The 27,616-nt window shown below is 44.2% G+C and overlaps 1 protein-coding gene across 1 annotated transcript in view; it reads right to left on the reverse strand.

The window, feature by feature from the left end:
• Window positions 1-10,007: 10,007 nt before the first annotated feature.
• The window catches only part of LOC139460659 (corticotropin-releasing factor-binding protein-like), a 65,320-nt gene continuing 47,711 nt past the window's right edge, over window positions 10,008-27,616 (reverse strand). The window contains exons 2-8 of the mRNA XM_071242130.1: window positions 20,676-20,727; window positions 18,559-18,716; window positions 16,148-16,358; window positions 15,436-15,611; window positions 14,589-14,697; window positions 12,315-12,459; window positions 10,008-10,695 (exon numbers count right to left, since the gene is read on the reverse strand). Of these exons, the coding sequence (XP_071098231.1) occupies window positions 12,323-12,459; window positions 14,589-14,697; window positions 15,436-15,611; window positions 16,148-16,358; window positions 18,559-18,716; window positions 20,676-20,727 (843 nt within the window). The 3' untranslated portion in view covers window positions 10,008-10,695; window positions 12,315-12,322. The remainder of the gene's footprint in view (window positions 10,696-12,314; window positions 12,460-14,588; window positions 14,698-15,435; window positions 15,612-16,147; window positions 16,359-18,558; window positions 18,717-20,675; window positions 20,728-27,616) is intronic.

Here is a 27,616-nt window from a genome sequence, read left to right on the forward strand (position 1 = left end):
GGAGTATAGATCGGTAGCTAGGGGGATGTAGTTTGGAGTGTTTTGTGGACGTGTTCACAAAGTTTGCGAGTGATGTATACTGGAGGAGTATAGATAGGTAGCTAGGTGGATGTAGTTTGGAGTGTTTTGTGGACGTGTTCAAAGGGTTTGTGAGTGATGTATACTGGAGGAGTTTAGATCGGTAGCTAGGGGGATGTAGTTTGGAGTGTTTTGTAGACGTGTTCAAAGAATTTGCAAGTGATGTATACTGGAGGAGTATAGATAGGTAGCTAGGGGGATGTAGTTTATAGTGTTTTGTGGACGTGTTCACAAAGTTTGCGATTGATGTATACTGGAGGAGTATAGATAGGTAGCTAGGGGGATGTAGTTTGGAGTGTTTTGTGGACGTGTTCACAAAGGTTGCGAGTGATGTATACTGGAAGAGTTTAGATAGGTAGCTAGGGGGATGTAGTTTGGAGTGTTTTGTGGACGTGTTCACAAAGTTTGCGAGTGATGTATACTGGAGGAGTTTAGATAGGTAGCTAGGGGGGTGTAGTTTAGAGTGTTTCGTGGACTTGTTCAAAGAGTTTGCGAGTGATGTATACTGGATGAGTATAGATAGGTAGCTAGGGGGGATGTAGTTTGGAGTGTTTTGTGGACGTGTTCACAAAGGTTGCGAGTGATGTATACTGGAGGAGTTTAGATAGGTAGCTAGGGGGGTGTAGTTTAGAGTGTTTTGTGGACTTGTTCAAAGAGTTTGCGAGTGATGTATACTGGATGAGTATAGATAGGTAGCTAGGGGGATGTAGTTTGGAGTGTTTTGTGGACGTGTTCAAAGATTTTGCGAGTGATGTATACTGGAAGAGTTTAGATAGGAAGCTAGATGTAGTTTGGAGTGTTTTGTGGACGTGTTCACAAAGTTTGCGAGTGACGTATACTGGAAGAGTTTAGATAGGTAGCTAGGGGCATGTAGTTTGGAGTGTTTTGTGGACGTGTTCAAAGAGTTTGCGAGTGATGTGTACTGGGATTGTTCAGATGGGTAGCTAGTTTCTCTGTGAGCGTTCAGGCAATTAGTCTTGAGTTCAATGTCAGCGTTCAGATAGTTTTCTGGAAGTTAATAGGAGGCGCCAAGAGAAATAGCTAAGAGTTAACTGGGATCGTTCAGATAGGCAGATAGGGACGTTCTTCGAACCTTAAGACAGCAGGGCGGTATTACCGAAGCATGGGAGGAGATCTGGGGGCATTTCGACAGCTTGGTAGCCAGTGTTCTGGAAACATTCAGACATGAAATTAGGTGTGTTCTGCCTTCGCTCAGAAAGGTAGCTGGGAGGTGTTTGGGGATCGTTCAAACAGGAAACTATGAAGTGTTCTGATGGTGTTCAGACAAGTAGCTAGACTGTGTTCCCGACCCTTTCAGACATGAAGCTAGGTTGTTCAGACATGTTCTGTGGTCGTTCAGCCAGGTAACTATGATGTTTCAGGAACTTTCAGACGGGAACCTTATAGGTGTTCTGGAGGCATTCAAACAGTTGGTTATGAAGTATTGTGAGCTTGTTCAGACTAGTTGTTTCCCTCAACACTTTCAGACAAGTAGCTAGGTTGAGTTGTGGAGGTGTTCGGGAGACGTTCAGACTGGTAGCTAGATGGCTTAAAGAGGGCGTTCAGACAGGTGGCTAGATGACGTTAAGAGGACGTTCAGACAGGTGGCTAGATGGCGTAAAGAGGACGTTCAGACAGGTGGCTAGATGGCGTAAAGAGGACGTTCAGACAGGTGGCTAGATGGCTTAAAGAGGACGCTCAGACAGCTGGCTAGATGGCTTAAAGAGGACGTTGGGACAGCTAGCTCGGACCTGGTGATTTTCGGGGTCGTTCAGGCAGGTAAGCTAGATGATGTTGTGGAGATCTTCAGGCAATATTCTGCTGGGTAATGCTCAACTGAACGTGTACAGACAGGTAGCTAGGGGGTGAGGTGAGGTGAAATTGGGTTTGGCGTCCATTAGATGCATCTACATTACCACCCCCCCCCCCCCCCCCTCCTTCCAGGGGCTACAAAAGCAATACACGTCATATGCACGTCGTAGGAGGCTACTAACAGGATCGGGTGGTCAGGCTCGCTGAATTGGTTGATGCATGTCATCGATCCCAACTGCGTGGATCGATGCTCATGATTTAGTTTGGAAATTTCTAGTTTGGAAATATTTTACGTATGCTTCGATCGCTAAAAGTGGCTGAGTGGAAACATTTGACTTCAAGCTTCCATCTGTGATCCAGGTCATTCATATGTGATTGGTTTGCTGTGGTTTGCCGCACACAGTAATATACCAGCTTTATGACGGCGGTCTGTAAATAATCGAGTCTGGACCAGACAATCCAGTGATTGACATCAAGGGCTTCGATCCACGCAATTGGAATCGATAACATGCATCAAACAAGTCAGGGAGCCTGACCACCCAATCCCATTAGTCGCCTCATACGACAAGCTTAGTCGCCTTTTACGGCAAGCATGGGTTGCTGAAGACATAGTCTACCCCGGATCTTCACGGGTCTCGTACAGTGTGGATGTGTTTTTATTACTAACAGAAAGTGTAGCAGTGAAATTGAAGTTGAAGATCAATTTGATTTAGCGAAACGTAATGCTCCGGCAATAGACATTGAAACAATCAATAAGAAGAGTGACGAGGCAGTTCCGGAAAAATACGAAGTATAAAAATGAATGGGCTGTTACACAAAAGATCAATCAAACATGTAAAGGCCTTTGAGAATAAGTCGGTGCTTTGTTCGTCAATGGCAGCAATAAATGACATCTCTTTGGTGAGTAACCTATTTGGTCTCTACTGTGGTCATGATAATATGTCAATTCTAATGTATACTCAACAAAAAAAGTTCCTGTGACACCAATATTTCAGTGTATTTTTCAAACAAGTAAAGTTTAGTTTTCAATATGGTAGTACATGTATGGAATCAAAATGCAAAAGTTGACTTTTATGCAAGCTACGTAAAAATATGTGCGTTAATGGGATTCCTTAGGCATTGTTTAGCATCGTGCTGACAACAACCACTCAGAAAAACATTACGCAATTATTCAACATTACGAAATGCCTTGCCTGTCCGAAAATGAGCCTCTGCGACCCATTGGTATGCTTGAAGCAGGATCGAGTCAACGTGATGTTTCAAGACAATTTAACGTCCACAGAAACACCATTTGGTGTTTATGGCAACCTTGGCAACAGACGAATACAGTCGGGGACCATCCTCGGAGTGGCAGGCCACGCGTAACCAATAATCGACAAGACAACTGGATTCGAACAACAAACAATCGAAATCAATTCCAGCCAGCAACAGTGACTGCAAAAAGAATCCCTGGCCTTCGACGAATATCTTCACAAACCGTACGTCGTCGCCTCAGATGTGCAGGGATTGTCGCCAGAAGACCCACCAGACGTCCCCTTTTTACAGGACACCACCGTCAAGCACGTCTACAGTGGTGCAGACAGCGTCTACGCTGGACGGCCATGCAGTTGGGACAAGTTCTATTCACTGACGAGTCTCGTTTTCACCTCAGCCACAGCGATGGACGGATTCGAGTGTACCGACGTCGAGGTGAACGTTACGTCAATCATTGTGTCATGGAAGAGGATCGGTTCGGGGGCGGCAGCGTTATGGTCTGGGGTGGGATTATAGCAAGACAGAGGACCCGTTTGATAGTAGTGGAGGGAAATCTCAATGGACAGCGCTACCGCGACGAGAACATCGGCCCTGTTGTTCTACCGGTTTTGCGTTGTCATGGCCCAGGCATTACATTTCCGCATGACAACGCCCGGCCCATATTGATCGACTTGTTCAGGATTCTCTTCAACAAAACAACGTGAATGTCATCCCCTGGCCGGCTCACTCCCCTGATCTCTCACCAATCGAGCACATGTGGCATGAGATGGATCGGCGCCTTCGACGTCAACCATGTGTTCCACAGACACTCCAGGAACTTCGAAACATGCTCCAGCAGATATGGACAGATATCCCACAGGACTTTGTGCAACGCCTGGTCCATTCCATGAGACGAAGATGTGTTGCTTGCATCGCAACCAGAGGTGGACACACACGCTATTGATTTGTAAATTGACATTTTGGCATGTTCATGTATTTTTTTATGAAATAACGCATTTTCTGAAGTCAGTATGGCAAATTAAACCATTTGAACACTTACAGGAGTCTTTTATCTGTTCAGGAGTCTTCAGATTTGGTAGTAAACATAACTTTGCATTAAAACCTATTCAATGTCACAGGAACGTTTGTTGTTCAGTATACTTAAGAATGCCTAGCCTCTGACCTTCAGGGAAAGGGCCACCTAAGTTGGATAACTTTTGCCCAATCCCGCTGACCATATATGTCAATGAAATATGTTCAAAACAAAACTGCGGCATGGCATCTCAATGGGCAAGCACTATAAAATCGGATTGGAGGGGGCGGGGGGAATTTGTATTGAGATTAGATATTTTTATCAACTGCAGCTGCAAAACCAGATATATTTTTTAAATAAATTTATGAGCCTGAATATTTTTAAAGAAAAAAAACCATGGAACAATGATGTAATCTTTGCGGAAAATTCTTCATTCTTCGATAACCTGAAGCATAAATATTGTTTTCAAGAATTTTCGGGGACAAGTTATTTCTTTCAATCCCAGATCTGTGTTTGTAGACCTTTGCGGTTTGGTGCCTTTTCATTAATTAATAACAGTTTGATTTGGTCCAACTATGTCCGAGTCGTAACCTTTGTTCATTTTGTCGCTGTGTGTACATCTGACTCACTCGGCCCTTCGAACTGTTATGACAGCTCAGGCCGACTCTATGCACTATGTATTTAGCTCGCCAAGGCATGCTAAATACAATGTTTAATCATAATACAGGATATTTAGCACCCCAAAACGCACTCGCCTGATAACCTCTGTGTTTTATTCTTTAGTGTTTTGAAGCTATATATGTCAATGATATGATGTTAGTGACTAGATTTTAACGGATTTATGTGTGTGTGCTGTTTGCGCCTCGCGGCAGCTATTCTACTCAAAAGAAGTTAAAGAAACCCGATTCTGATATTATTTTGCTCACTTATCATGACAGAAACTGTAACAATATGAAGGAATCGGGTCTTCTTTAACTTCTTTTGAGTAGTATATAATATATACGACATGTTCTTTCCGGGCAAGGGCGGATCCAGCTTTTTTAAAAGGTAGGGGTCCGAAATATCAAAATCCTCACTCTGTTCTTATTTGAAACTTACCCACATAATTATGATTTGTTTCAATTTTGTTTGTTTGTTGTTTAACGCCGCACTCAGCAATATTCAAGTTATATAACGGCGGTCTGTAAATAATCGAGTCTTGACCAGATAATCCAGTGATTGGCATCATGAACATCGATCTACGCAATTGGGATACGAAGACATGCATCAACCAAGTCAGCAAGCCTGACCACCCGATCCCGTTAGTCGCCTTCTACAAGTACAGTCGCTTCATAATTATGTGAAAACTGCTGACGATGTATAGCGAAATTTAATTTATACCTCTCATATGTACATTGCGCACGATGTTACGACAGGATCTATTTCTACGCGCGGAGGCATACAAGCGAAGTGAGCTTCAGTTGTATGCGTACATTTTCATTGTTGCCCAAAATATTATTAATATCAATACACGGTTTCTACTGGATTTGACTAAAAATAAATCGCAGGAGGAGTCGATCCTGCAATGACTGTCTTTTTTATCCACAGAAGCTAAATAATCTGATTAGTCACTGCTCATCGTTATTTCTTCACGGAGTTTACTACACAGCGTCGCTCCAACATATGTAAAGTATTGACGATGGTCACTCATTGAATATCGTGGACGGATTGTGACATTGTACGTGCGCTTCACCTTGACATTTTCTGTGATGGAACGTGAAACACTACACTATGAGACAGACACAAGGGACAAACGTATCAAGTAAATAATGCCATTAGCCCAGCACACGATTACTATTTAAAAAGTAATATCCCGATATACGGATACTTCTATTAAATCAGCATTTTGTCTCTTTTCATTGCATTAACTTTAGATAAATGTAGTCCAGTGTTATTCACTCTCAACAAAAACGTTGGGGATCAAGAAATATAGTGAGTGAGTGAGTGAGTTGGGTTTAACGCCGCTTTTAACAGTATTCCAGTTATATCGCGGCGTGTCAGTTTAATGTGGGAGGAAAGCCCGAAGTGATACAGGTCTCAGACGTTTACCACTTCGGTGAAGCCCACGAGCACGGGTGCTGACAAACCTAGAAACATAATCGGGGCGAACCGGGAGTCGAACCCACAATTATAGGTTTCTGACGTGTCAAGGGGACGCAACGCAACGCTTTAGACGACTGGGACACCCGTGCCCCACTCAAGAAATAAAAATGTTAATACCAAGTTTTGGGGGCGGTCGGGTAGCCTAGTGGTTAAAGCGTTCGCTCGTCACGCCGAAGACCCGGGTTCGATTCCCGACATGGGTACAATGTGTGAAGCCCATTTCTGGTGTCCCCGCCGTGATATTGCTGGAATATTGCTAAAAGCGGCGTAAAACCATACTCACTCACTCACTAATACCAAGTTTTGGAAAAGACTAAGGAACAGGTACCAACAAACCCAAAATGTTGAAGCTCGACCCCGTTCAGGGCGTCCCAGGTCAACGACAAGAGTACAAGATGGATTATTCCGAAACAAGTCTGCACGAAAGCGAGTTTAAACGGCGAATCAAATTGCTGCAAACTGGATTTTTTTCTTAATCAATAATCAAGCCCCTTTTCTACTAAAAGAATTACATATGCCTCGCATTATAGGAAAACAGTAATTTATCCTTTTCTTTCAGGCAGTGTGTATTACATATTGAGAAGTCAAATGTTAATGCACAACTTCTTTATTATCCGCCCGGAGAGCGGAAGGTCCGGTGTTCGATCCTCTGCCGCGTCATACCAAACCACGTTAAAAGATGGTACTTGTTGTTACCCTGCCTGGCGCTCAGCATTAAGGGGCTAAAACAAGGACTGGTCGGCTCGGAGTCAGTATACTGTGTCTGAGTGGGGTATTCCTGTTAAACTGCGGCATTTGGTATCTCAGTGGGCTAGAACTATTAATCGACATCAATCCGGACTAGTACAAGCATCCACTCACACTCACACCCACACACACAAGTGCAAAAATCTTGAATGCGACGTTAAACCCGATTTTACCTCACCTCACCTCACCTCACCTCACCTCTTTCATTAAAATGTGGCCTGACCAAGGCTGTTAAAGCTGGGATGGCATGGGGTCAGGCGGTAAGACCAGAATCGCCTCACAGTGATGTATTTGTATTCACAGTACTCTACCTTAGGAAAAAAACATGACAATTTTTTTTAAAGACACCATCTGCTGTTGTTTCACGTCTATGTTACCTCTTGTTTCCTGGGGGGTAGGTGTAGATGGTCGGGCAGCCTAGTGGTTAAAGCGTCCGTCACGCCGAAGACCTGGGTTCGATTCCCGTCATGGGTACATTGTGTGAAGCCCATTTATGGTTTCCCCCGCCGTGATATTGCTGGAATATTGCTAAAAGCTCACTATTGTTTTCTGGCAGTCTCTTCTCCTCCATTGTTTTAAAAGGTGATGTGAGGTGAAATGGGGTTTAACGTCGCGTCCAAGATTATTGCACTTATATAGCGACGTGCATGCACGTGTGTGTGTGTGTGTGACTGCTTGTACTAGTCCGGACTGATGCCGATTTATAGTGCTAGCTCACTGAGATACCATGCTGCAGTTTAACAGGAATACCCCACTCAGACACAGTATACTGACTCCGAGCCGACCAGTCCCTGTTTTAACCCCTTAATTCCGAGCGCCAGACAGGGTAACAACAAGTACCATCTTTTAACGTCTTTTGGTATGACGCGGTCGGGGATCGAACCCCGGACATTCCGCTCTCCGGGTGGGAGCTCTACCACTAGACCACGGAGACGGTCTGTTTTTAAAGAAACTCCGTAAACAAAATAATCCCTAAAAAACATGTTTGTTGCTTGTTGTAAACTGTGTTATGTACGCGGGCACTGTAAATCAGTAAATAGTGCCAAACATGCGAGAAAAGCTGAGGAGGTTAATTTTGCAGTACATGTACAGCTGTGTCTGGGGCGATTATCCCATAATTGAAATGGAATAGCAGATTAAGTGTTGCTTTAACTGAAGTGCCATTATCTAGGCGGTGCGCATGTATCGAGAACAGTTACATCAGCAGTGTCACAAACAGTCTAATAGTATAAGGTGCTTATCTTTCACCTGTTGGCGTGACGTCAGTGATCAGATAGATCTCTATTGGCGCTTGGATCAGATTGTATAGCAACGCTGTCATCACCCTAAATCGATATCGTAATCCATTCATAACAACCGTGAAAATAATACACTGAGCAGCAAAATAAGCTATACCCCTAATTTCTTTTCATCATATGTTTGACCTTCTATAACACTGATAGGACGAGACAGTAAATACTAAATACGCGATGTTTTTTCTGGTCTTATTTAATTATGGCATTGCTTCAGTTATAAGCCTTAAACTGCCCAGAGAGAATATCCTTCAGTCGAGTCAAGATCCGTTGCTCGCAAGTACATGTGAGTGAGTGAGTGAGTATGGTTTTACGCCGCTTTTATCAATATTCCAGCAGTTTCACGACGGGGACACCAGAAATGGGCTTCACACAATCTGCCCATGTCGGGCATCGAACCCGGGTCTTCGGCGTGACGAGCGAACGCTTTAACCACTAGGCTACCCGACCGCCCCTATCTAAAGTAATATTATATCCCAAAAATGAACTGTACTGGCCCTTAGTCAGCACTCAAAGAATTCCTCTACATTATTTATTTTTAATTTGTTTTAAAACCTTTTGAAAAAAAGGAATCGCATAATACACAACTGCTGATTGGTATTTTAGACATCTTGTCTTTGAACATCAATAAATTTGCTTATTTCGGCACATATTGAAAACATTTCCAACCTGGTAGAGGTCATGTTGCTGCGGTTCATGTCACACCCCATTCATCATCATCATCATCTGTTCATCATCACCATCATCATCATCTGTTCATCATCATCATCATCATCATCCTCATCCTTGGGCCCACTCCAAAAAGCGATTCTAACTCTACCACTGTCACAAATCGTCGTTGTTGGTGTCAGGATCATCTTGGTGCTAATTTTGCTTGGAACATCTGAACCATGGCTTGCAGCCTGTTCATGCCAGACGTGTTGGGCCTTGTCTGCCCTACACAGTGTGACCTATATCTATCTATATATATATATATATTACAATGTGAGTGACAAGATCGGTTGACCTGTGAAGATCCGGGGTAGGATAGGTCTTCAGCTACCCATTCTTGCCGTAAAAGGCGGCTGCATGTCGTATGAGGCAACTAACGGGTGGTCAGGCTCGCTGACTTGGTTGATGCATGTCATCGTATTCCAATTGAGTGGATCAATGCTCGTGATGTCAATCACTGGACTGTCTGGTCCAGACTCGATTAATTACAGACTGCTGTCATATAGCTGGAGTGCGGCGTTAAACAACAAACAAACAAACAAACGGCAAGATCAGTCACATGATGTAGGGTAGGCCCACAGGGTGAAGGACACGATAGGTTGGTTGGTTGGTTGTTTAACGCCGCACTCAGCAATATTCCAGCTATATGACGGCGGTCTGTAAATAATCGAGTCTGGACCAGACAATCCAGTGATCAATATCATGAGCATCGATCCACGGAATGGGGAAAGATGACATACATCAACCAAGTCAGCGAGCCTGACCACCCGATCCCGTTAGTCGCCTTTTACGACAAGATGGGTTGCTGAAGACCTCTTCTACCCCGGAATCTTCAGGGCACGATAGCTCCGCATCTGAAATGCGACTGACGGATATAGATATGAACGGTAGGCCGGTTCTGTTGCTGTGGAAGTATACAAGAGTGACACGTTTGTACAATCACCTTTATTCCCTTCGTGATGAAGTACAAGGTACAGTGACATCGGGGGCTGTTGGGTAGAGTCGCCTCCCCTGAATCCTGGCATTATATATAGTTAATATAACTCACGATATGTATATTGATATGACGTTTACACAATGTTATAGTAGACACGAAATGAGCGTGATAATTAAAATCTAACAGTCAGTACCCATCCGAACATAGACTTGAAAACGATACGAATTTCTTTAATCATACTGACATTTAATGTACTCCCAACACTGGGGAGGTAACACACTAAAGAGAAGATCTGTCCGATCGTACAGCGAGTCCACTTTACGGCAATCTTTGTGACGTCACTGTCGTGTTTATTTTGACGTCACAATGCTTTGCACACGTCATTTGTGCATGGAGTATTTCATTGACCCCCGTTTATGACGTCAAAACATTATCGACGGCTTCATGATGCGGATGCAAAGACGTCCCAGTCACGTTTGCATTGTGGAGGAATAAATCATTCATGTGTAATTACGTCATTGTTGGTCTTCACCGTATTAGTCACTGTTCTCCACACTCATTAGAAAGTATAACAGATAATATCACTTCATTCGTCCACTTAAATCACGTGACCCAAGGGTCAAGGTCACCTAGTGAAATGGGTTCAAGGACGGTAAAGCCTGACTTCCTTTTGGTACTTCCGCTGATACAGGAGCCAACAGACAGCGACACTGAAACAGAAACGAGGGAGGATGTTGTACTCGATACATTTTTTTGCACAGCCGTACTATTCGATAACACACACATATATAAGGGGCGGTCGGGTAGCCTAGTGGTTAAAGCGTTCGCTCGTCACGCCGAAGACCCGGGTTCGATTCCCGACATGGGTACAATGTGTGAAGCCCATTTCTGGTGTCCCCCGCCGTGATATTGTGGAATATTGCTAAAAACGGCGTAAAACCATACTCACTCATATATAAACTGTTTGACTACGAAGTAAGTGAATATTTGACGCCGCTGTTAGCAATATTTCAGCAATATCAGGACGGAGGACGCCTAAACTCCACACATTGTAACTCGTGAAGGGAATCGAACCTGGGTCTTCGTCGTAAAGAGCGAACGTTTTAACAATTAACTACCCCCATGTCAATCAAGAACATCAACTGGCTTCACTGATGGTTTTGGCAGCACGATCAGTGGTTTTAGTCACTATGCGGCACCATCAACTACATACAAAGTCGACCCGTGAAGATCCGTGGTGGAATAGGTCTTCAGCAATCCATCCACTATGCTTGTCGTAAGAGGCGACTAACGGGATCGGGTGGTCAGGCTCGCTGACTTTGTTGATGCATGTCATCGTATCCCAATTGTGCAGATCGAAGCTCATGTGATGTCGCCGTTATACAGCTTGAACATTGCTGAGTGCGGCTTTAAACAACAAACAAACAAACAAAACAAAACAAAGTCAGGTTTCCATTCTCCCGATACCTGAGACTGCCACCCCCTTTTGGGACGCCGAACTCGGGGGTCTGTTTAGAGAGTATTCAGGATAGAATAGAATCGTTTTTTATATTGTCGAGATTGTTTCAATACTTTAACTCCATATCGCGACCTTTTCTTTATGCTTTTGATATTTGTGTTAAGTAGTATTTGAGACACTTTGAGTAAAAAATAAGATGGTACTCGGGATTCAGGAGAGGTCGGAGCAGGCAACGTCAGATCGGGTCTTCAACGTCCGTTAATATTCTTGGTAATCTTTAGATATTTCTTTATCTTTCACACCTAAATGAACAAAATGCACGACCATATGTTGAGCATGGGCCAGATGTCTAAGAGACGGCTATTCGCTGAACGGAGTTGCGTCCCTTGGGCACGCCAGAAACCTATGATTGTGGGGTCGAATGCTAGTTCGCCACGATTATGTTTCTAGGTTTGTCAGCACCATACCCGCGCTCGTGGGTTTCACCGAAGTGGTAAACGTCTGAGACCTGCATCACTTCGGGCTTTCCTCCCACATTAAGCTGACACGCCGCAATATAACTGGAATACTGTTAAAAGCAGCGTTAAACCCAACTCACTCACACTCACTCATTCCAGTCGACTAAGTTCAAGTCGTTTAGCGATGAAGTGTGTCGGACACCTGAAATTCGCCCTGAAAATGTTTCCAGGTTTGTCAGATTAGCTCCGTATCGGCCGTGCTCGTGTGTATCACCAAACTGGTAAACGACTGAGAAAAGCATCACTCTGGGTTTATCTCCCGCATCAAGATGACGGGTTGCGATGCACTGAAATATCGTTCAAAAGCGGCGTTAAACCAAAGTCACTCACACAGTCGTCCACGGGAACCTACCTGCCATATTAACACTGGGGGCTAAAGGCGGCGATCTCCTCGGCCGTGGGTTTGGAGAGGGAGAATGTGATCGAATTGTAGTAAAGGCCACTAGACACGAGTCTCACTGCAGAGTTCTGACAGCCCAGGGTCACACTGCGCCGGTCTGCAATAATAATAATAATAATAACAACAACAACAACAACATATTCATCATATTGATCATCATAATAACGACGATGACGATGACGACGACAGCGATGATGATGATGATGATGATGACGACGACGACGACGATTATATGCATATGTAAGCGCCAGCCCAACACCCTAAAGAATTATTAACGCGGTCAATGGATCAGTTTGCACTCGGTGTTCATTCTCGGCTCCCGAGCCACAACCCCAGCTGCATGTGAGGCGTTAGAAGTTTAACAGTTACGTTACCATATCATCCTACCGGGTACCCATTAACTGATGAGTGAACAGAGGCATATTTCGAACATAGTCACGTTCCTGGAGACACCACATGTACTGCATGTACTTTAGAGTGGAACAGAGCCGACACCCTAGCAAGTACCGAACGCGATCACCCATCCAAACTGCTCTCCGCGATCGACATTTAGTCAAATGTATGTGATTTGTGACCCGTGTGCAATACACAGGACCACTTGGTGTACAAACGTCTCGATAGAAAGAAAAAATATACCCCGTAATCATTGTCTAAGGTAGTACCAAGATGCAAATGGAATGCCGGCTTTTCAGACATCCGCGGGGCATGGGTGTTTTGGACAAAAATGTATGCTTTCAGTTTCGAAAATTTAAAGAAAAACATAAGAAAAAAACACCAGGCTAAGATGTGCTTTTATCACCTATCGGTCGAAATCAGTTTTTAAGAAACCCTGTTCAATGAATTTATCTATTTATTTTTGTCTACCTTCCTACACAAAAACCTACCATCAAAACCCCAATTAAACTTTCAAAATATTGGGGTATTCAGAATGGGATGTGTGACATAGGAGAGAGAGTGCAGGGGATAGTGTAAAGAGGATTGGGGATAAGCAATTTACGGTATTGGATAAAATATTGGATTGGGGATAAGCTTCATCCCGAGGCATCGATTTAACTGACTGTAAAAGTCCAGTTTCCACCTCAAACAAGACTGAATGGGGAACGCTGTACAGAATATATATTTGGTTTGGTTTGTTGGCCGCACTCAGCAGTATTTCAGCTATATGACGGCGGTCTGTAAATAATCGAGTCTGGACCAGACAATCCGGTGATTAATATCATCAGCATCGATCTACGTAATTGGGATCGATGACATGTATCAACCAACAACCCGATCCCGTTAGTCGCCTCTTACGACAAGCATATTCGAATTTTACGGCAAGCATGGGTTGCTGAAGATCTATTCTAACCCGGATCTTCACGGGTCACAGAATATATATAGTAGGTGGGGGACTTACAGTAGAGGATTGACAGTAACAACAATTGCATAGATGAGGGGGATAACATGAGTAACTAATGACAACAGATGGGAAATACTGTCACAACATGTTGGACAGAGAACACAGAGGTGGAAGCCAATTCAGTTTGGCTTGACAACGGCATAAGGATCTATACCGAAACGTCGCCTTTACAGTAATTAAAGAAGTTGTTATCCATAAATTGTGTCTACTTTGTCATCCGTAAACTTCTAAGTAATTCCTATCAAACAATTCAAGATTTTTGTGCTTTTTTAAAAAGTACATCCAGTAATTAAAACTGTTCTAAAATATGTAGTCCTGTCATTTTTGACATGGTGACTTATGCTGAATGTGACCACAGATATTTTCAAGCAGGTGACATTTAGTGCGGAATAGGGGATAGCTTCCTGTGCCCCGTTCCACAAAGCGATCGTAGCGCTAAGATGATCGTAACTCCCATACTTTAACATAGCCTTTCGACACTCATAGCGCTAAGATCGCTTTGTGGAACGGGGCCCTGTAATCGGAATAGGACTGGCTTAGGTAGCCAAAATTTGTGTTTTTATTGCAGCGTTTGGCCAGACTGTGTATGCATGTATATGTAATGGCTGTTGAATGCCTAGTTATTTTTTTTTTTTAAATGTTTCAATAAACGTCTACGAGAAAACAAACTTGAATGGGGGTTGGTAGGCGATGTATTGGATTCAGGAATCGGAGAATTGAGGATGCTTAGAAATTCTCTTTCATGGTCTCATAAAGCCGAATCATTTCGTCCATTAATCAGACAAGTCTTTTCCTGGGCCCGGGGCCTGTGCATATCCTCCGCTTACCTGCTTTCGATCGAAGTCCACAAAATGCTCTCTTCCGTCCCATGTAGCTTACGTCCAGACCGTTACCATAGAGATACTCCACGTAATCAGCGCCAGCCTCGTTGTGGCACTGAAAGGGAGATAACTGGGTTATGCAAATGACTCCATGGTGCAGATAGAACTTTATCCCTGATATTTTCTAATATTATAACCGTTACAAGCGGCTGAGGTGTGTGTAGAGGGCGGAGAAGGTATAATAATAGCTAGCTTTTCGACATAAATAATAATGTTTAGATACGTGTGGTGTTGATAAGGACAATAGGCAGCCATGCCCCGAGATACGCGTGGTGTCATGAGGTGAGGTGAGGTGAGTTGGGGTGAGTTGAGGTGAGGTGAGGTGAGGTGAGGTGAGGTGAGGTGAGGTGAGGTCGAATGGAGTTTAACGTCGCGTCCCAGAATATTGCACTTATATAGCGATGTGTGTGTGTGTGTGTGTGTGTGTGTGTGTGTGTGTGTGTGTGTGTGTGTGACTGCTTATACTAGTCCGGAGACTGATGCCGATTTATAGTGCTAGCCCACTGAGATACCATGCCGCAGTTTAACATAAATACTCCACTCAAACACAGCATACTGACTCCAAGCTGACCAGTCCTTGCTTAAGCCCCTTAATGCCGAGCACCAGGCAGGGTAACAACAAGTACCATCGTATAATGTCTTTTGGTATGACGCGGTCGGGGATCGAAACCCGGACCTTCCGGTCTCCGGGCAGACGCTCTACTACTAGGCGGTTGTGGTGCCATGATTGAGACTGGTGCCGGTGATTGGGCACGTGTATTGTCATGAAGAGGTGGCGCCGGTGGAGACTCACTCTGACTGACAGGCCGCTCTCGGTGGCGACCGTGGCACCGCGGGACGTGACGCCGATGTCGACGGACAGCATGAGGATGTTCTCGGGGTAAATGATCGAGGCGGTGCAGTTGCGTCTCTCGCCGTAGTTCTTGAGCGTCACCACCCCAGCAGTCGGCATCAGCATCACGTTACACGCTGTAATAACAACAATGATTAATAATGGTATATAGACATACAGTAAACTACGGTTATAACGAACACGCTTATAACGAACTGACGGATATAACGAACTATTTTTTGGTTCTGTCTGTTTGCTGTATATATTCCTTACATTTGCCTATAACGAACTACGGTTATAACGAATTAAAATTAGTGGTCCCTTTGAGTTCGTTATAACCGTAGTTTACTGTATCTACAACGCCTACTACCACTACTACTGCTACTACTATTCCTCTTTGCAACAGCAATAATAATAACAATAATATAATAATAATAATAATAATAATAATAATAATAATAATAATAATAATAATAACAACTAGCCTGACTGCCAGGACCACCCAAACCCTCTTTTTATTTTAATCTGTATATAATAATAACAATAATAATTACAACAACCACAACAACAACAACAATAATAATAATAATCTCTATATTGTTGTTAATACTTCAAAGAAGTATATAAACAGTAGGATTGCTCGACACAAGATGGAAATGACGGGGTCACTGACGTTGAGGGTTGTGGAGGTAGCTGACACGGACGCGGAAGCCTTGGCCTGCCTCGGGGACCCGGAACTGGATTAGAGCCACGTTCTGCGACGCCACGTACACTTCCGCCGGAGAGTTGACCCCACAGAACGTCTTGTAGCGGGCCTCGAAACTGTCCCCGGTGTCCTCAATGTTAGGGAAGAACTCCGACTGCAGCTCCCAACCGTCCACCAGCTGCAATACACAACACTTAGGTCACCAGCTGCAGTATACAACACTTAGGTCACCATCTGCAGTATACAACGCTTAGGCCACCAGCTGCAGTATACAACGCTTTGGTCACCAGCTGCAGTATACAACACTTAGGCCACCAGCTGCAGTATACAACACTTAGGTCACCAGCTGCAGTATACAACGCTTAGGTCTCCAGCTGCAGTATACAACGCTTTGGTCACCAGCTGCAATATACAACGCTTTGGTCACCAGCTGCAGTATACAACGCTTTGGTCACCAGCTGCAATATACAACACTTAGGTCACCAGCTGCAGTATACAACGCTTAGGTCACCAGCTGCAGTATGCAACGCTTAGGTCACCATCTGCAGTATGCAACGCTTAGGTCACCAGCTGCAGTATACAACACTGAGGTCACCAGCTGTTGTATACAATACTTAGGTCACCAGCTGTTGTATACAATACTTAGGTCACCAGCTGCAGTATACAACACTTAGGTCACCAGTTAGCTTTTGAAGAGGTACTAGGGTCTTCGCCAAAAAATAAATTTAGTCTGGGTTTTGAGCCAGATCAACGTGACATTGTACGTCTCTCCATTTCAGTGCGAGTATTAGTATCACATATCTAGGAAAAGATGGACACGAAAACACAGTCGTCTTATATTTCCGTACACTGTCGATTTGAACGATGTGTGTGGGTAAGTGTGTGCCTTGGGTTTGACGCCACTTTGAACAGTATTACAGTTATATCACGGCGTGTCAGCTTGATATTGGAGGAAAGCCCAAAGTGATTCGGGTCTAAGACTTTACCAGCACGGTAGGGTAGGATAAGATAAAGATTTTTGGCCCGATTTGAGAATTTGGTTTACATTTGAGAAAAGATATTCTGACTTGGAATAATAATCAGGGCGAATCCATGTTAAGTTCCACCTTAGGACCTCGGGCTTCCTAGGATCCTGGCACGTCTAAGGGACGCAACACTACACAGCGAAATGTGGCGCCTCAGCTGGGCCACCCGTGGCGCCTCAGTTGTAATAACTCGGTCAACACATTAATTACGAATAATAACCGCGATATGTTTTCAAACCGAAATATGAAAGTCGGCTAAATGCTCAGTGCTGGTGAATAAATCATGTTATATTTGGCAACTGATTTATTTATTTAATAAAAACGACGCCATGTGGTTTTTATACGTCCAATCAAACGCCTTCCGATGTCCTTGCTACTGTCAGTCTTTGACAACAGCTAAGACTATTATGTTACCAATATTCATATTCTTTTCCAATTTGCATTGGTTGATGTCAAACAATCCACGACAGTGTCCTATTGCAACACATTTGCATAAACCAGAGGAGGAGGAGGGGGAGGAGGAGTCACAATGGCATCGATACAGCAACAGAGAGTGGACGTGATGGAGTTGTGCTTCCGCGTACTAAACATATACTCACCGACAAAAGATTTGTTTGTTGTTTAACGCCGCACACAGCAATATTCCAGCTATATGACGGCGGTCTGTAAATATCCGAGTCTGGACCAGACAATCCAGTGATTCACATCATGAGCTTCGATCTTCGCAATTGGGATACGATGACATGCATCAACCAAGTCAGCGAGCCTGACCACCAGATCCCGTTAGTCGCCTCTTACGACAACCGTAGTCGCCTTTGAGGGCAAGCATGGGTTGCTGAAGACCTATTCTATTATGAAGAATTGCTCATATTCAAGAGGTAATAGATTGGTTCGACGCTCAAATGAACATACCGGTATGTTGTATGAATTAACGCTCGTGAACGCATCACATATGACGTCATAGATCCATGACTCGCGATGCATCATTTGTCTCGTGCAGGATTAGCATGTAAATCACGTGCAGCAAACTTTGATGAGAATGAAGACACTCTGTGGTAACACCTGACTGACTGTTAGTTTTGTCAGTGTACATTGGAAGCATCCCTTCTTAACGTACATACTTCTTGATGTGTTTCTATGGTTCGCGTTTCTTTTGGAGGTGAGTATATATCAATGGCCATGTAAACTACTGATGATTTTAAGGTTCCAAAAGCAGCATGATAACCATCCTCGGCACTCGGTGGTATTTTGTCTTGGTCTTCCATTCGTCATATCTCGCCATTTTTGCTCTCGTCACAGGGCTTGTTAGGGAAAAAAGACGAATGGGGACGAATGTCGACCAATGGTACTCACCGCCATAAGACCCCCTGCTTCACACTCGATGGTGAACTGGGTGTACTCAATCTGCAGGACGGTGTCCGGCTGTCCGAGCATGTACATCCCGCACACATCACTGGACCCGTCCGACACGTAGAAGTACTCGCCGGCATTCCGTTTCATGCTGATGCAGCCTGGCACAGAAATAATATACAATCAGAGTGAGTGAGTGAGTGAGTGAGTGAGTGAGTGAGTGTGTGTGTGTGTGTGTGTGTGTGTGGGTGGGTGGGTGAGTGAGTGGGTGGGTGGGTGGGTTGAGTGAGTGAGTGAGTGAGTGTGTGAGTGTGTGGGTGAGTAAGTGTTTGGGTGAGTAAGTGTTTGGGTGGTTTGGGTGAGTGAATGGGTGGGTGAGTGGGTGTTGTGAGTGGCTGGGTTGGTGGTTTGGTGAGTGGGTGGATGGGTTGGTGGGTGAGTGGGTGTTGTGAGTGGTTGGGTGGATGAGTGGTTGGGTGGGTGGTTGGGTGAGTGGGAGGACGAGTGGGAGGATGAGTGGGTGTTGTGAGTGGTTGGGTGGATGAGTGGTTGGGTGGGTGGTTGGGTGAGTGGGAGGACGAGTGGGAGGATGAGTGGGTGTTGTGAGTGGTTGGGTGGATGAGTGGGTGGATGAGTGGGTGGGTGGATGAGTGGTTGGGTGGGTGGTTGGGTGAGTGGGAGGACGAGTGGGAGGATGAGTGGGTGTTGTGAGTGGTTGGGTGGGAGGGTGAGTTGGTGGATGATTGGTTGGATGGGTGGTTTAGTGGGAAGGTGAGTGGGTGTTGTGAGTGGTTGGATGGGTGGGTGGGCGAGTGGGTGGAAAAGTGGTTAGGTGGGTGGTTTGGTGAGTGGATGGATGAGTGGGTAGGTGAGTGGGTGGATGACTGGTTGGGTGGATGGTTTGAGGAGTGGGTGGATGAGTGGTTGGGTGGGTGGTTTGGTGTGTGGGTGGATGAGTGGTTGGGTGGGTGGTTTGTGGAGTGGGTGGGTGAGTGGGTGTTGTGCGTGGTTGGTTGGATGATTTGGTGAGTGGGTGGATGAGTGGGTGGGTGAGCTGGTGGATGAGTGGGTGTTGTGAGTGGTTGGGTAAGTGGGTGGTTGAGTAGGTGGATGAGTGGGTGTTATGAGTGGTTGGGTGGGTGGCTTGGTGAGTGGGTGTTGTGAGTGGTTGGGTGGGTGGGTATGTTGGTGGGTGGATGAGTGGTTTAGTGAGTGAGTGAGTGGATGAACTGTGTATGTTGATGAGTGGGTGGGTGAGAGTTAGTAATATTCCAGCAATATAACGGCGGGGGACACCAGAAATGGCCTTCACATGTTACGAATCGAACTCGGGCCTTCTGCGCGACGAGCGAACGCTTTGACCACTTTGCTAACCCACCGCCGTAAATCAGTTTTAGAAATTATTTCAAGAATACGGGCCCCGGGGTTTCCGGTTAAGACTATAGGTCTCCAGCAACCTATGCTGGTCTGGCCGCAAGAGATTAACATCATGAGCATCGACACATGCAGTTGGGATACGGTGACCTGCATCAACCTGACCACCCCGTACATTCAGGCGGCTCTTACGACAACCATGGGTTGCTGGGAACCCTCATTTCTCCCAAGGTAACATATTATAATAAGTCTGAATTACATGTGCTGTTTTCAATTATTAAAATTGGCTATGTCGTTGCGTGGATACATATATTTTGATCACATATTAAGTGACGAAATGATGTTTTTATCTGGATATATAACATCGATATCTCATAATCTCATCGAGTGAAATAAGACTTTAATCAGGAACCTTCAGCCTACCGTTATGACGCTATGGATTTAAAAAAAAAATATTTAAAAACTTATGATTTTCATTCGTTAGCTGGCAAGAAGAGAAATATCTTCTACATTGTGCATGGAATGTGATCTAAACGTCGCATATAAATGGTGTATCCGTTTAACACGTATCATCATTGACCACTTTAGCCCATATTGTGTAACAAACTTAAAAATGAGATTCTCATAAAATATGTTTTTCTCTACAATATCTACGCTCATTTTTCTGGTATGCGTCAGAATTTTTACAGCTTCGGTTTGTGTGTGTGGGTGCGTGCGTGTGTGTTTTTATTTGTTGTGGTACTTACCAAGTTGTCCATCGTCTGGTGTCTCGGACTGTCTTTTTAGTAAGTCACCTCTCTGAAAATAAAAAAAAACATTGTCTGCATACAAAAACCATCATCCGTGACCACGACAACGCTAGGGAAAAACCACACTCGATTATCCGCTGACACAGATTCCATTGGGCGTAAAAAGCACAACAGACATGAAACTAATGGATCACTGAAAATCAGTTATGACTCCAGGTGTTCGCGAAAAGGGTGAACATGTCCTGCTACCGGTAGCGCCCGCCACACACACCCTGTTAGTAAAAAAGTATGTGTTTGTTGACTGCCACGCTCAGCACTTCTCTTGGGCGGTCGGATAGCCTGGTGGTTAAAGCGTTCGCTCGTCACGCCGAAGACCCGGGTTCGATTCCCGACATGACAAAGTGTGAAGCCCATTTCTGGTGTCCCCCGCGGTGATATTGCTGAAATGTTGCTAAAAGCGGCATAAATCCATAATCACTCACTCAGCAGTTCTCTTGACATACGACGGCGCGAGTAAACAAATCAGAAAATCAAGTGATGGATACGACAATCAAGTGACATGGTAGCGCATTTACTTTAAGACATGATACACTACTCTCATTCATTGTTTATATAGCCATGTTGGGTCGCATTGTAAGACATGGTTTCACAATAATACGTTATATATTATGGTTTGTTTTCGCTCTAACCAGGGACCTAAATATTTAGGTCCCTCCTCTAAAAAATAAAGTTGACCTATGTCTAGACAGAATTCTAATTTTATGTCATAGACACACAATACGACAGACAGACATCAGCAAACTAATATATACCAACTTAACTTTTTTGTACCACATAGCAGCCTTCGCCGAAATAATTACGCGTATAGTTTGTGAAGCGTCTTAAAATATCCACGTCAAAGGAATGCAAGCGTTTAAATGCGGCCTTTCGTCACCATTTGCATGAGCGTAGGAAAGGTCTAACAATCCCTCAGGAATAATTTTTGATTTTACATATGTCTTGCATTTAAAAATATACCCCAAAACGGCCACGAGAGGGGCACGAGTCGCTTTTCGGCGAGTTGGTCACGAATGGTCCTCTGATAACCAGGAAATACCTTGACCGCTCAGCCGGTTATCCGGGTGTGAATCACGTGTCGCATTCTGGCATGAGAGAGTGTTTCAGTGAGTGTTTGAAGGAGCGATCGAAATGAGGATGTGAGGTCCGTGGACTCTAAACACCCTACAGCCATGTCTGTCATAGGGATCAAGCATTGGGTTCTACGCCGCTATCCGCAGTATTTGAGTTGCACGAAAATCGAAGGTTGGTTGGCACCAATCCTAACTTGGAACCCCAACGGTTCCATTCTGATTGAGTGGGTGAGTGAGTGAGTGAGTGAGTGACAGCGTGAGTGAGTGAGAGACCCTACCCACAGAGACTACTCTGACCCACAGACACTATCCTGACCAACATACACTATCCTGACTAGCATACACTATCCTGACCCACAGACACTATCCTGACTCGCATACACTATCCTGACAACATACACTATCCTGACCCACAGACACTATCCATATCCACAGATACTATCCTGACTCGCATACACTATCCTGACTAGCATACACTATCCTGGCTCGCATACACTATCCTGACCAACATACACTACCCTGACCCACAGACACTACCCAGGCCAACAGACACTACCCAGGCCAACAGACACTACCCAGGCCTACAGACACTATCCTAACTCGCATACACTATCCTGACCATCATACAGTATCCTGACCAACATACACAATCCTGACCCACAGACACTACCCAGGCCAACAGACACTATCCTGACTCGCATACACTATCCTGACCAACATTCACTATCCTGACCCACAGACACAACCCAGGGCCTACAGACACTATCCTAACTCGCATACATTATCCTAACCAACATACATTATCCTGACCAACATACACTATCCTGACCTACAGATACTACCCAGGCCTACAGACACTATCCTAACTCGCATACACTATCCTAACCAACATGCACTATCCTGACCCACAAATACTACCCATATCCACAGACACTATCCAAATGAAGCCAAGTTTTTGCGCTCACTAAAGTGCATTTCTAAATAAGATTGCTAGGTATATGAATAAAAATATGTAATGATACTTTGTTCAAACCCCACACTCTCTGTAGCTTGTGTTATAAGACGAGGGGCTCGTATGAATAAACCCACGTTCTTTTCTGTTCAGGACAACCAACGTTAGGGACTCATTTATCCCAAATTGTCAAGTCCAAAGGGAGAATGAACGATGCATTGATTGCACATTGAGTGTACTAAGATTAGGCATTGATTCCAGTCAGTGACGTCTAACTGAATCCCCATGGGTCAGTCGGCGCCAGTTGTACAATCAAAGCCCTCACGTTTCTGTGGGAGAAGGTTACTTCATGACCTCTCCCACAGTGGTGCGCTAACATTGTCCCGCTGACAGAGTCTCAGTCAGTGTTAGTGTAACAGTGGGTGTTATGTAATAATACACGTCAGTCGGTATAAGTGTCACAGTGGGTGTTATGTTAAAATACACGTCAGTCGGTATAAGGTGAGGTGAGGTGAAATGGGATTTAACGTCGAGTCCAAGATTATTGCACTTATATAGCGACGTGCATGCACGTGTGTGTGTGGCTGCTTGTACTAGTCCGGACTAATGCCGATTTATAGTTCTAGCCCACTGAGTTACCATGCCGCAGTTTAACATGAATACCCCACTCAGACACAGTATACTAACTCCGAGCCGACCAGTCCTTGTTTTAGCCCCTTAATGCCGAGCGCCAGACAGGGTAACAACAAGTACCATCTTTAAACGTATTTTGGTATGACGCGGTCGGGGATCGAACCCCGAACCTTTCGCTTTACCACTAGGCGGTCGTGGTGCCATGAATGAGACTGGTGGGATCGGGTGGGACTAACGGGATCGGGTGGGACTAACGGGATCGGGTGGGACTAACGGGATCGGGTGGTCATGCTCGCTGACTTGGTTGATGCATGTCATCGTATCCCAATTGCGTGGATCGATGTTCATGATGTCAACCACTGGATTGTCTGGTCCAGACTCGATTATTTACAGATCGCCCTCATATAGCTGTAATATTGCTGAGTGCGGCGTTCAACAACAAACAAACAATTTTGTTCACGTATTAAGTGACGAAATGGTGTTTTTATCTGAATACATAAAATCCAGTGAAATAACACTTTAATCAGAAACTGTTTTCAGTCTACCGTTATGACGCTATGGATTAAAAAAAAACTCATTGAAAAATGTCATTCGTTAGTTGGCAAAAAGAGAAATATCTTCTACACTGTGCATCGAATGTGATGTAAACGTCGCATATAAATGGTGTATCCGTTTAACACGTATCATCAGATACCATTTAAGCTCAAATTGTGTAACTAACTTATTTATTTACAGACCGCCGTCATATAGCTGGCATATTGCGGCGTTAAACAAACAAACAAACCATCTTGAAGATGAATACCATGCGTTGTATTCAGTGTGAACGACATGTCCCTGTAAGAAGAAATACCCTCGCCATATTACACTGAATCTCCTTCTCTAATAAATTCACCCAGCTAATGCAAACAGGTGATAATCTTGTCCATCATAACATAGCTGTTTTCTTAACTCAATCTTACAAATTGAGAAATACCTGTTACCCTTTTATATACACCTACTTTATTCCAGCATGCGTGATTTATCATGCTATTTGAATGTATTATGGGCCGGCGGCATGTTACTAAAATATACTCTCTGTTAATTGAGTAATTCGCCGTTTATAATGGCACATAGTTTTTATTTCAGGTGCAACTTCCTACATGGCTCTCTTCTGTGACAATTACTTACTTCGGTAAACGGTTTTCTAGAAACTTATTTTCGTATCAGTGGATCGTTATAATAGATCGCCCTCTATAGGAGAGGATTATGTCCTACTTTCGTGTTTCATTATCGGTTTAGATCTGGCCGTTGCTATTTCATCCTGTGTGTGAGACGGTGTCTAGATGTGATTAGCTCAATCATTATCCGTTACACTGTGTACCCATTTGTCATTTCCGTGGAGTGGGTGGATAAAGATTGCACTGTTTGAACGACTTGACACGCACCTACTATGCATGTTTGCTATGTTATCACAGCACGCATCAATATTTGTTGATAGCCCATTATTAATATGTTCTATCTAGACGCCTCAGACCAGCATGAGGTGAGGTGAGGTGAAATGGGGTTTAACGTCGCGTCCAAGATTATTGCACTTATATAGCGACATGCATGTACGTGTGTGGGTTTGTGTGGCTGCTTGTACTAGTCTGGACTGATGCCGATTTATAGTGCTAGCTCACTGAGATACCTTGCCGCAGTTTAACATGAATACCCCACTCAGACACAGTATACTGACTCCTTGTTTTAGCCCCTTAATGCCGAGCGCCAGACAGGGTAACAACAAGTACCATCTTTTAACGTCTTTTGGTATGACGCGGTCGGGGATCGAACCCCGGACCTTCCGCTCTCCGGGCGGGGGCTCTACCACTAGACCACGGAGGCGGTCCAGACCAGCCTGAAACTCACCATACCAGTCAATACACCAAACGCGTTTCGCCACAGACGTTATTCATTCACACAACTTCTTTTTAGAACAATCTTCCTCTCTCTATCAAGGAATTTTCAACACTAAGCAACGTTCATTCAAGACTAAAAACATTATTCTTGAAGTACCATGTCGATGTCTAGTTTTATATATGATGTACTTTAGCCTGCAGCCTGTTATAAGTGTGTTCAAGGCGAAACGCGTCTTCCGGAGGCAAGCGTGTCCACTAAACTGTATCAGAGCCTCGTAGTTTCTACCCTTGCCACATCAAGGCCACTTTTCTTGGCTCGACCCTGGCGCCACCTCGCGTAGATCACGAGTTGTGCCCCTTGTAATGATAACGCGATATCCAATCAGATCGCTGTTCTTATCTCGTATAGCTTCACAAAGATGGCGACTACCATAGGCGACGACCTCGTCGATCAGATAACGAAAACATTTGTGATTTCATCCCTGACACAAACACATAGGCAATCGTTAGGGGGTTTTAAAAGATGAAAAAGACATATTCGTGTCGCCAAAGACAGGCAGCGGTAAATCACTTCCAGGGGTGTACCAGTCGTGGATGTTGATTTTGTTAAAACGTCCCCTGATTGGACTATCGACATGTGCGATAGTCCAATCATATTTAGCGCAGGAAAGTGGGCTTGATGTGGCAAGGGTGGAAACAAGACTTTGATAAAAAGGCTAGTGGACGCTCTTACCTCGGGAAGATGGGCGAACAGAAGCTCCAGCACTGCACAGGACTAAGGGCTATTTTATGTCCGAATTCTTGTATTTTTCGAGCGAGAGCGAGGGTAATATATGTAGTCTTAATCGAGTTTCTTTTGTTAAGTATAAATGACCTGCGAGTGTAATAACTTTTTTATTACCCAATATTTCGTATTTCCACGACTGCTGTCATAGAAAACCACAATTGTCAATCACGTCCAGAATTCTCAGCTATAACGTCGTTTCTAGTGTGATGGCATTCCGACCTTACTTCACAATAAGATTCGAATGACGTCAACAATGCCGTCCGGATGACGTAAACTATACACTGGTGCGCGTGAAGTAATATTTACACTATCCCACATACGATTTTTATTGAATGGCTTATTTCTACCCCAATGGGTAATAAGTTGACTTATAATGACTTATTATGACTAACTATGAAGAAGAATGAAATTACTGCCTGAAAGTCACAAGCAATATCCGACTTGATGGCCTATGATATACATTGTGGTCACATGCAAATACAGTAAAATACGGTTAAAACGAACTAAAAAAGGCCACTAATTTTATAAGCATATGTACAGCATATAAACAGCAGTGGCCATGCAAAAAAGTAAGTTCGTCATAGCCGTCAGTTCGTTATAAGCGTGATCGTTATAAACGTAGTTTACTGTACATTCTGCAACAGATGGAACATGTAACAAATGTTATATTTGGAATAACACTTTCTTTGAAAAGTACAGATTCTCGTACATTTTTGGTACGAGAATCAGTACTTTACAAAGAAAGTGTTATCTCAAATATAACATTTGTTACATTTGACCACTTTCTAAAAGGCATTCTGAGTTCATAGCTTTCGGCCACGGGAGCTGTGCCACTATACACTTGTCAGAGGGGTACATATCTAGACGTGATCTAGACTTGTGGAAGCCTCAGTGGCTGAGTGGGTTAGATCGCTGACTTTGTGTGCTGGCGATTAGATGCCTCATTCTGGCAGTGTGGTTTCGAATCCCAGAAGGGACTCAACCCCAAAAAGTACGAGAGTCTGTACTTTACAAAGAAAGTGTTATCCCCAAAATAACATTTGTTACATTTGACCGCTTTCTAAAAGGCATCGTGTGTTCAAATGAAACATGTGTTAAAATAAAGACATCAAATCTTGGTAACACCAGCATCCAGGATGCCGTTGCACAAAGCGATCTTAGCGCTAAGGTGACAGTAGCTCCCATACCTTAACATAGCCTTACGACAGTTGTAGAGCTAACATTGTTTTGTACAACGGCACCCTGGTTAGGTTTATTCATGGTTTGATATTAATGTTCGGATACCCGTCCAGTCAGACGTCATGACATGACACGACAGTCCACTTCACGTGTATGCTGCAACATGGCCGACAGTAGCGGGGTCGAGGGTACAAAGATCGGTATACTACATTCAGGAGATAAACTGATCACATTCAAAATAAAGATACAACATGGTGGCTTGCTTCCTCACGTTATAGGGGCGGTCGGGTAGCCTTGTGGTTAAAGCGTTCACTAGTCCCGAAGAAGACCCGGGTTCGATTCCCGACATGGGTACAATGTGTGAAGCCCATTTCTGGTGTCCC

The sequence above is a fragment of the Haliotis cracherodii genome, unplaced genomic scaffold (assembly GCF_022045235.1).
Source record: "Haliotis cracherodii isolate W230 unplaced genomic scaffold, xgHalCrac1.p SCAF_14, whole genome shotgun sequence".
In the NCBI taxonomy this organism is placed as follows: domain Eukaryota; kingdom Metazoa; phylum Mollusca; class Gastropoda; order Lepetellida; family Haliotidae; genus Haliotis; species Haliotis cracherodii.